General features: G+C 37.2%; 1 protein-coding gene across 1 annotated transcript; it reads left to right on the forward strand.

The window, feature by feature from the left end:
* Nucleotides 1-2206: 2206 nt before the first annotated feature.
* On the forward strand, nt 2207-11336 carry phf12b (PHD finger protein 12b). The gene is made up of 15 exons (XM_042771200.1): nt 2207-2950; nt 3352-3530; nt 5268-5340; nt 5887-6304; nt 6392-6512; nt 6859-6991; nt 7233-7397; nt 7634-7780; nt 7889-8411; nt 9279-9386; nt 9499-9657; nt 9743-9841; nt 9923-10005; nt 10128-10266; nt 10348-11336. The coding sequence occupies exons 1-15, from the start codon at nt 2885-2887 to the stop codon at nt 10710-10712; spliced, it is 2778 nt and encodes a 925-aa protein (XP_042627134.1). The 5' UTR covers nt 2207-2884; the 3' UTR covers nt 10713-11336.
* Nucleotides 11337-11453: the final 117 nt, after the last annotated feature.

The following is an 11453-nucleotide window of genomic DNA, read 5'->3' on the forward strand; positions in this document are numbered from 1 at the left end:
TACATTGTATCACAAGTACAGGAAATACTTGTAGTTGTGAAATATAAACAAAATAATATAAATTCACATTGAAATATAAAGTAATTAACAATATACAGTCGTAATTATGGGAAACAAAAATAAACTACCATTCAAAAGTTTGGAGTCGGTAAGATTTTTTTCATGTTTTTGAAAGAACAATTTTCTCTAAATTTTTAAAATGTAATTTATTCCTGTGAGTGATTTGCAACAAAAAACAATTTTCTCTAAATTTTTAAAATGTAATTTATTCCTGTGATGGTAAAGCTGAATTTTCAGCATCCATTACTCCAATCTTTAGTGTTATATGATTGTTCAGAAATCTAATCTGGTGATTTGCTGCTCAAGAAAAAAATATTTTCAATGACATTAAACATTCTTAATATTCTTTAATAATTACCATCAAAAACCATTAAGCTTATTAATTAACAACTAAAAAATACAAAATAGCAAAAATAACACAAATTAATACAAATAGAAATCATTAATAAATGGCTTTGTCACCTTTGATCAATTTAATGCATCCTTGCTGTATTTAAAAAAAAAATCTCAAAAAAATCTTACTGACTCTAAACTTTTGAATGTTATTGCCATCTTATCCAGATGACTTAGTCATGAGTGTAATCATTACATTTCAAACTTGAACTCCATGCAGGGAAAAATAAACATTATTTAAAACAATTATGTAAAACAGCAACCATTGGACAATTAAACGTATGCATGGTTTACAATTTTTTATTTTTTTTTTTAGTTTTCCACACCATGAAAATGAGAAGTGTTACTTACAAAAGCTGTGATTAATAAAACCTTTTCAAAAATAACATCCCCTGCCCAGTTGTTTTTTTATGAAGTGTAAGTGGGTTTTTTTTGCAATTTTGGAAAACCTGGTACATCTGTTATCCAGTAAAAAATGTTGAAGGTTGGGGTTCCCTGTTTTTGTCACCTGGGGGAGTACAGAAACTCGCCTGTGTGTGCAGTGTCAAACAAAATCCTACTTGCTCAGTGTCAAAAAAAACACCTTCTGTGTCCAAAAAAAAGCCAAAAGTCTAAATAAAAAAATAAACAAAAAGTAAAAAAAATAAATAAATAAAATGTACAGAAGGTTCTTGTAAATCATCCCTCCATCACTGATCAATTGGCTCTGATTTTTTGGTTTCTGTTTATTTTTGTATGTTTTTATACATATTATGGAACTCTTTCAGCAGGCACTCTACATATTATGGAACTCTTTCAGCAGGCACTCTTTAATTATCAAATTATCTAAGAATGTACATACAAATTTGTATTAGAGGTCTGGGCTTAAAAAAAAAATGTAATGTATATATGAAGGTTTATCTATTATAAGAATAGCTCTTTGTTCATCATTTCAACACTGTCCCCTGTTAAGCTAATCAATGATATGGAATCATCTAAAACAGTTTTTTTATGTACTTGGTCCCCCATATGCAATGTTGTCCCCCCACACATACTGACTGAAATATTGTCATTTCAATGTAATTAGCAAAAGCTGCCAAAAACATCACAATTGGTCACATGACAGACTTGCATCGTGAGTGTATGTTTCAGTGTTTCGCTGTCTCCAACTGAACAACGTTATTTTGGGAACTTAAGAAACAACATTTAATGATTTTCTTATTTTCTTTTTTTTTTCAGAGCAACATCAATAACTCTGATATAAACAAAAGGTGTTAATAAGTAATATTATTAATTTTTTAAATTAACCAATCCAACAACACCAAGAGTGCAATATTAAATAAAAATAAAAGATATTACAAAAAACAAAACAGATAGTTCAAAGAAGTAATAGTTTGAGGTTTTTATGTTATTTTATTTTTATTTATGTATGTATTTATTGTCTGATGGATTCAGTAAAGCGCTCACAGAAGAACTCTGTCTTAAAAGTTGTAAGTGACTTGGCTGTTTGGGATTATCATGGTTCAAAATAAATATCATATACTAAATATATTAATCAACAGAGTATCACCAATCATATTTTAACGGCAAAAAAAAAAATATAAAAAAAAAATATATACATTGTTCCATCAGAGTGTTCCGGTTTATTTGTTAATGGCAAAAAAAAATATATACATAAAATTTTTTTTTTTTTTTTTTTTTTTTTTTAATACTTCATAAAACATAACAAGAAAACATAGCTTGCAGGCTTGAAGAGTTCGTGTTGTTCTGTCAGACTAACACTGGGAGGAGCAGTTCTCCTCTGCGCCTCAGTGCGCATGCGCAGACTTCATTCCAACCCCGCTAGAGTCGAGTCAGAGGAGGGCAACGCCAGCCAGTTAGCATAGCTACTAGCAATGGCTTTTCATAACAACACCTTTGCTCTTTACTGCTGTCATCTGAGCGCCATCCACGAGTGTTTCTGCACATGAGGACCTAACCGCCGACAATCAATTCAGCTGACTTACTTTGCAACAGCGAGCGCTTTTTTAGCCAGTATGCGATGGGGACAGACAGCTGTGGATTTCTACACGAATCTTTGCAGGCGGCTGCTGCTGAAGCAGAGGATGCTGCTAGGCTAGCGAGCTAGGCCTTTACATCCCACAAGAACCCTTCAGTACTGCACCAGACAGCAACTTGCAATCAAAATAGGAACGATTTTTGCACTTAAATGAAAATTTGAGCGATTCGTCAGCTCCCGTTTAGCACCAGACATCTGGCGAGCTGTTTGCTTTTGTTTGTTGATAGCTGCTAGCTAGCCGAACATCGAGCAGCCAATCCGCTATCTTGTTAGATTATCGACCCGTTTACTATTTCCAGAACGGCTTAAAGACAGCAGGAAAACCCGACTGGGTTTGGAGAGGACGAAAACTGCTGTCGGATTGTGTGTTCATGCTACATTTCAGCAGTGTGAATGTGGGACAAAATGGAGACCCCGAAGATTCTGTACGATTTGGACACGTCTGGGGGCCTAATGGAGGTAAGCCTGTCTGCCCTTCAGCTGTGCCTCGAATCACTCTCTTGTGTGAGTATGCCTTTATTAGGGATACTGTGTTATAATAAAAGCAAACTGCAGAATGGAAAACAAGTCGTTTGTGGACATTTGCTTTGGTGAGTTTATGCATTGCTGGATTGGGCCTGTTGCAGAAATTGCCTGCCTGGAAAGTAGAACCGAGGACAAAAAATTGTATATATGTGTGTGTGTGTTTGTGTGTGTGTATATATACACACATACATATATACAGATTTCATTATTGAGCTCACGTGATAAAATCTGATTTGACATGGAAAAAGTTGAATTGTGTGAAGCAGCTCCCTATTGACGTCTGTCAGGAGGTCTTTGTGTAACTTGGTTAAAATGTATTTGCCAATCTGTTCCAGCAAATTCAACAGCTGCTCGCGCCCCCACGCTCTGAGGATGGAGAGAAGAGACGCAAACCGGAGAGGGAGACCAGAAGAGGAGGCCGAGCCACGAACCACGACACCTGCGATAGCTGCCGTGAGGGAGGAGATCTGCTCTGCTGCGATCACTGTCCCGCTGCTTTTCACCTGCAATGCTGGTATGCTTCCAATGCGTTTTCATATCTTGTCTGGGTTTAACAGTTGACTGAATTTTTCTTTTAGATTTATGTACAAGTCTGCTTTTTCTGCTGATTTTTAAATGTCACAAAGATTGTTATCTAGTTGGCTGATGTGGATTAAGAGGGTGACTTGTGGACGTCTTGGAAGCACTAAGTTAGTAGTAGTGGTTAATAATGGGTTGCACCAAATGCAGTAGTTTTATAGCAAGTGTATTTATGAACTTATGAACAAAACATTAAATGACACACAAAATGCATTATTGTTCAAAAGTTTTAGGGTTTTTAATAAATGGTTTTGAAAAGTCTCTTATGCTCACAAAGGCTGCACTTATATAAGAAATAAAGAAAAATTGTGAAATAATATTATTTAAAATAACTTATTTTTATATGTATAGAAATACACACGCATCCATATATATTTAAGAAAAATGTTTTGTTAATATATAAAATATACATATAATAAATTATATATATATATATATATATATATATATATTATATATATATATATATATATATATATATATATATATATATATTGAAATATTATTATTATTATTTTATATATATATACAGTACACACACATATATGTAAACAAAAACTTTTATTTTGGATGCGACTAATCCTTTGTTTTTGACAGCACTAAATTTATTCCTTTGCCCAAGCTGAATTTTCAACAGCAATTACTCTAGTCTTCAGTGTCACATGATTCTTCAGAAATCATTCTAATATGCTGATTTTGTGCTCAAGAAACATTTCTTATTATCAGCGTTTAAAAACAGTTGTGCTGCTTAATGACTGCCTCTAGTACTGTCACTACTGTCACAGAAGCTACAGTCAGTTTGACAGTTCTGCCATGTAGAAAGTTAATGCTGAAAACTTATTCCACATAATCAATGTAGATTTCATGATAATTAACATTGCATATTGTTTATGTGCACATCAACACTTCCTCATCCAACAACAAAGACAAAAAAAAAATTGCCTAGAAAAGGGCATTTAAAAAAGTTTTTCGTTCACTATACTGCTTTGCTCTGACAGCCTGAGCTTGAAATAAAGTCTTAATGCACCTAAGAACAAAAAATGTCCCTATAGTTTGTTTTCTGTATAGTTACCCTCATCATTTCTCTCACTCTGAAGCCACAGCTGGGTCCTGTAGTTTATCATAGAGGCTTTGTTTGGATGGAATCACTCCTGCCTCGTTTCATTTGATGTCTGTTTAATCCAAACTCCTGGTTCTTGCTGCTGTTGTCCAATGCTTATCACTAAGGGAAGTAAATGTATTGTTATTCAACAACTCTGTCCTGATGGGAGATTTTTTCGGATGTACTTCAAATGAAATCGATCCAGACTTTCTCTTGGCTGATGTAATATAAAGCTAGTCTACATTGACTGTATGTCAAAGATGGAAAGAAAGAATGGTAATTACATATTTGTGAAATATATCAATAACATTGCCTCATTTGCACCATGCAACCTAAAGATTGCAATGAGTCCTTGTGGTTCAGTTTTAGATTTGGTGAGACCTAGACGGTTTCAGTGTGATTGCAGCATTTTGGTTTTTATTTTTTTATTTATTTATTGCATCTAGCACATGAATAAAACCTGTAAGCTTTTACTGTATTTTTCATGCTGATTGTTTATTTGTTAAGATGTTAAATAATTTTAAAATGTTAAAAGCACTATTCTGTTTTGAAACATTTGATTCTTCACAGTAATCCACCTTTGAGCAGAGAGATGCTGCCCCCTGGTGACTGGATGTGTCATCGCTGCAGTGTGCGCAAAAAGGTTGGAAAAGTCATGCTTGCCATTGCTGTCTTGTTTTTGTAAACTTAAGTTGTGCAGTTCTAATGTTTATCTATTCACATTTAAAGGAATAGTCCACCTGAAAATTGGCTGCTTATATAATATAAGTAAATAAATACAGGTTTGGAACAACATGAGGATGAGTAAATGATGACAGAATTTTTAATTTTGGGTGAACTAGGCTATCCCTTTAATTTCCTGAGAAAGACACTAGATGCATGCCTTTTCCACAAAGGATACAATCCCAGATTGCATTGCTTTAAGCACAATAAAAAAAAAAATCTGAGAAATGTTCATTAAACAAACTTACATATCATTCAGTGTCTAAAACATCAATAAAACTTGTCAAATAATTAATTTGCTCAACATGTGTGCTATGATTTTTTTGTGTTTTATTAGAGTAAAAGATACTTTAATAATGCTTATAGAGTACCTTTTAGCTTAGCAGCATGTTAATGGTTGCCTTTTGCAACCTTGCTTACTAGTTTTAGGAGCAGAGCTGTAGTGTGTAATTTTCTGGTTCTTTAGAAGCATGAGCAGAAGGCAGAGCAGGTGAATGGGGCGTTGGAGCGGCAGTTGTCCAAGCGGTCTTCCTCCCCTGCAGCGGAGCTGGAGCTGGGAACACTGCGTCTGGACGGGCTGCCCTCTGCCACGTCGGGAGGCCTGAGACTTGCCGTCGCGCAAGTCCGTCTTCTCGAGCGACGCACAAGCAGCCGTCCTGGTACGCCCACTTCAAATACATCCACTGACACGCCTACACCGTCAGAACACAATGACGTGGATGAAGACCTGATGGACGTTGAAGAGGAAGTGCAGGGCTCTGAGTCTGAGAGTGCCACACCTCGCCTGAAGAAACCTTTTCAGTTGCTGATCGCCGCGGCCATGGAGAGAAACCCCACGCAGTTTCAGCTGCCCAGTGAGCTTACATGCACCACTTCATTGCCAGGTGAGGCTCGCCCACACTATTGTGTTAAGTGGTTAAAGTGTGCTTTGTGTGTTATTATAGTTAAACTGTATTTGTGTGTATCTACAGGCAGCAGTAAGCGCAGAAGGAAAGAGGAGGCAATGGGCAAGAATGTAAAGAGGCCACAACATGAGCTGGATCCCAGCGGCTTGGTCCCTCTGCCAGTGAAAGTGTGCTTTTCCTGTGGCAAGTAAGAGCCCCAAAACATTACACACACTGACAGTATCATATTAATTATTGGCTGAAACAGAATTCTACAGTCATGATGTCAAAACCCAGAAGACTAATTTGCCATGGTTTCCGTCAAGATTTTCCTGTGGGATTTTTATAATAGTGTTTTTCAGGTTATAAGTAAAATAAGCTCTGTGGAGTAGTTATGTTTATTTGTGAATACCATCTATAATAGGTTATAAATAATATTAAAACAACATTGTGACAGAATGTTAATGTTTATGCATCTCTAATGGAGTCCTATATTGATTGTTGTCAGTATTGTTGCACAGTATATCAGGTTCCTCTCTCTTTTTGCTCTATAGGAGCTGCAGGGTAGCTCCTCTGATCCAGTGTGATTACTGTGCGCTCCTGTTCCACATGGACTGCCTGGACCCCCCTCTCACTGCCATGCCCACTGGGAGATGGATGTGTCCCAACCACGCAGAACACATAGTGGTTAGTGTCTTGTCTTTGACCACTTGTTGTTCATGTGAGGGATGTTTAACGCCACACATTATTATTGTGCCACCAATAATAAGAGTTTTCTTTCTCTGTTGAGTTTATGTAGTATTTGTCACTTTTAAGTAGTAATGTTCAAGTAGCTCATTGAATTTTGTCTTTACTTTTATTTTATGATTTCCTGACACACTCATGAAATTATGGACTATAAAATGAAAACATTGTCTTTACGTTCTAGCTAAACCAAAATAACGTGCCCCTCAGCACGCGTTGCCAGCTCTTCGATCAGTTCCAGGACCGATTGTCCCAACATGCAGTCAAAGTGGACTTCCTGCGCTGGGTTCACCGCCAGCATCATCCCAACCGCAGAGGTGTTCGCCACATCAAGAAAAAGACATTGAAGGTGGCATCTCGTTGAGCAACATGTTTTTTTTTTATTATTATTATTATTATTATTCTCAGTTCAAAACTTCATTGGCTAAAGTTTACTCTTGTGAGTGTGATTTTCTATAACATTTTTAAAAAATCCTTATCCAGTCTTTAAATTACAGAAGAAAAATCACGTAATTACCAGAAAGATGCCTTTGCAAACACAGCGGTTTTGAGTAATGATTTTGTTACTTTGATATGTGTTTGTAGGTCCCCAATGCCATTAAAAATCACTACCACAATCCCCCTTTGCTGGTGGATCAGGTGGGTCTTCGCAATGGAGAGCTGGTCACAAACGGTTTCATGGAACAAGAACGTTCTTCTCAACATTTAACTAGCGAAGAGGAACAAGATGAGGTAAATGCACTGTATAAAGTGATTGTACAACAAATTTAACTGCTGTAGTATAAATTTGAATACAAAAGTATTTTGTATCATTCAGCTTTTTTTTCCCCCTTTCCACAGTGGCTTCGTCATGTCATTGCACTTCAGTGTAGTATTATGAAACATTTATCTGCTAAGCAGATGTCATCTTCCCTCCGGGACTCTGATATGTCAGATGTGAAGACACAGGAATCTATGGAGATGCAGGACCTCAGCTCTCAGGATTCTGACTGCCTCCAGCCTAGCGGTACACAAGTTGGCCCCCAGGGGGCCCCTCTGCTGCCCTCTCTGTCACCCGAACAGCCTGAAAGCTGCAGAGAAAAATCTTGTCAGCGTGACGCTGACAGTCCAGTGGAGAAGGGTACGGGAGTGAATGGGCCAGTGGTGTGTGACAGGCCCAGCAGCCCCTCTAGACTACAAACACCAGCACTCTCAGAACCAGCCCTGCCCAACCATGTAGACGTAAAGACTGAAAGCAGCAGTCCCCTCAGCTCCTGTATGCAGAGAGATACTCCTTCATCTACCAGCCTTGCTTCAGACTCGCCTGCCCATCATAACAGCTCAGCTTCAGGGCTGAACAGCTGCTTGTCATCTCAAAGTAAAGGTATTTCAGCATACATCACTCTATACATTATTTTCCTTTGGCTGTGCTCTAGAATTAATAATCACCATAATCCTTGTTTCCCCACAGACAAATGGGTAATGACTCTTTTAAAATATATTGCACAAGAATTGCCATGCAATATATAATATCATTCAATGGTTTGTTCAGTGTTTTTGAAAGAAGTCTCTTAAGCTCGCCAACACTGCACATTTTGATTTAAAAAAAAGTAAAATGTAAAAATTTAACTAATTATTAATGTGACTGTTTTCTAATTGAATATATTTTAAAATATAATTTATTCCTGTGATGGCAAAGCTAAATTTTTATCATCCATTACTCTTCAGTGTCACATGATCCTTCAGAAATCATTTTAATATGCTGATTTAGTGCTCAAGAAACATTTCTTATTGCCAGTTTTGTTTTTTCAGGATTATTTGACTAGAAAGTTCAAAAGAACAGGGTTTTTCTAGAAAGGTAACATTATAAATGTCTTGACCATCAGTTTTGTTTAATTGAATGCATCTTTAATGAATAAATGTATTAATGTATTAAAAAATAAAACAATAAATAAACGTAGTGATCATAAATCTTAAAACAGTGTTTTTTTTTTTGTTGCTGTACTGTTGTCTGAAATTTTATTAGCAATAGACAAGGCTGCTGGATAAATACATTAAGAAATTTTTCCAAGTGGTCTTTTTCCCCCTAAAAATTACTAAAAGTATTGTTTAAAAAACCTTAATCATTTAGTGGAATATGAATCTGAAAGTGTTTCAAATCCAAAACCTAATATCAGTTTTCCAAATTAAAGCAGAGTTTGAGTTGTTTCTTCAGTCCACAAAATAGACTATTTATGTCTTGTTTTTCCAGAGAACAAAGTGAGCCCAGATGTGATGCCTGCTGGGAAAGGCTCGGTGCTCCCGTCCTCTATAGGCAGCTTATACAGCTACATCAAGAATGTGGTTCAAGGCGATGCAGGTAAGAGATCCACTTCAGTCAGACATGATTTTTAAATGAAATAATTCAGAAACGAATAGAAATTATAATCTTGGACTGGTTTTGAGGAGTGGAATTCTTTCTGTGTTTGTAGAAGTAGACATGAATGTGCTGGATGAGGAGTTTATCAGACTCCTGGCTTGGCAAAGGATCCAACAGCTGTTGTCTCCCAAATCACTTCAACCCTCAAATAAATGTGGGATTCCTCCAGCCGTCACAGCCTCACTCCCTAAACCTTCCCCTCATGCAGATGGTAACAAAACTCGCCCATTACGTCATGTTGAGGCTGTGCTGTTGCCCCTCCAGTCATAATACAGCAAGTCTTTGCTCTTTTGCAGCACAAAAAAGGGACGTACAAGCTCGAGCAGTACTGTGTCCTTTAACAGGAAAAGGAGCAGCTATCAACATGTGCTTAAGGACCCTGTACATTGGAACAGGTGCAGTTTGCCACAAGCGACATTACATTTGCATTATTTTGAATAAGATTCACTGAGCTTCATGCTTTGTTTTTGTTTCAGGTGCTGAAATGGATGTGTGCCTTACAAACTACGGTCATTGCAATTATGTTTCTGGGAAACATGCCTGCATCTTTTATGATGAAGTGAGTGTTATTCATAATTATGCTTCATTAAAGGCTCTTGGAAAGCTCATTTTAATTCAATTGTCCAGATTTAACTGATAAAGGGAGATGAATGCTTGTGAATGTTATTCAATCTCTCGTAGAACACGAAGCATTATGAGCTTCTGAACTACAGTGAGCATGGGACGACTGTCGATAACGTGCTTTACTCATGTGACTTCTCCGACAAACCAAACATCACTTCACCCTGTGGACCCGCGTCCAATGTACAAAACAGCATCAGTGAGTACCGCCCATATCTTGTTTTTGTAATGCCTGATATGATTGTAGCAATGCGTCATATCTGGTTTGGTAAATCCGCAGGAGGTAACAGATCAAGGACACCGCTTGGTGAGATGTGTACAGAGACGGTGATGATGCCCGCAGGTAGTATGATGAGCAGCCAGGCTCAAGGAGGACCCAAATCACCCTGCAACTGTAAAGCTAGCAGCTCCAGCCTGATAGGGGGCAGCGGAGCCGGCTGGGAAGGCACTGCATTGCTCCACCACAGCAGCTGCATCAAAGTGGGCTGCATGCAGTTCCTGTTCAGCATCACAGAGTTTGCTAGCAACCAACCCAAAAAAGAGGAGACGTCCACCAGCGTTAGCCAAGAAGAGACTGAAACGGTTGATGCACAGACTCCTAAACTCCTCCAAATACCAGTGCTACAGTCCAAGTCTGTATCATAACCCCTCTTCTCCTTCAAAGTTTCAATGGACAGTAAATGAAATTAAAGGAACTTTGATAAAGCGGTTAATTCATTTATTTGTATAGAGGTATTTTGGGGGCTGGGTATTACGGACAAAGTGTTTGCACATTACATTTCTATAATTTTTTTTTTTTATGCAAAACCTTTTGACTGAGAAGCAAACGTTCAACTTTCCCTTAAACATCACTTGTCGACACCACACCCTGTATACTTTGTGTCAGTACAAGGGGTTTTTATGTACTCTTTTGAACAATATATTTACTCCAAAATATTTTATTTTGTTATAAAAATGTATTGTTCTTTTTCTGCAGTTTTTGCACACTAGGTAACTATATGCAGAAGTGCATACATGTGCAAATACCTTTGTAGGATTTACTAGCAGAACCATTGAGCGTTCTAGTTTCTTCTGGAACTGTCCATTTCTCTGTAGTGTTAGAGCCTCTACAGCCTTCGTTGTGAAGTTCATTTATGTATAAAGCTAGTTGTTCAACTAAAATTGTCTCTTTTGGTCATGCACATGTGACTGAAGTGTCATTTTGTCAGCAAGAAAACATCTGACATCTATGTTATTACATTGTAAATGTATAAAGATTTTTAAATAACAGACCATGTCATGGTTTTGTTTATAATATACAAAATATAAGTGGGGGAATACTACTATGGAAGTCACTGGCTACCTTCAACGTTTTGGTAATCAGCATTCTTCAGATTATCTAAATTT

The sequence above is a fragment of the Cyprinus carpio genome, chromosome A15 (assembly GCF_018340385.1).
Source record: "Cyprinus carpio isolate SPL01 chromosome A15, ASM1834038v1, whole genome shotgun sequence".
Taxonomy (NCBI): Eukaryota; Metazoa; Chordata; class Actinopteri; order Cypriniformes; family Cyprinidae; genus Cyprinus; species Cyprinus carpio.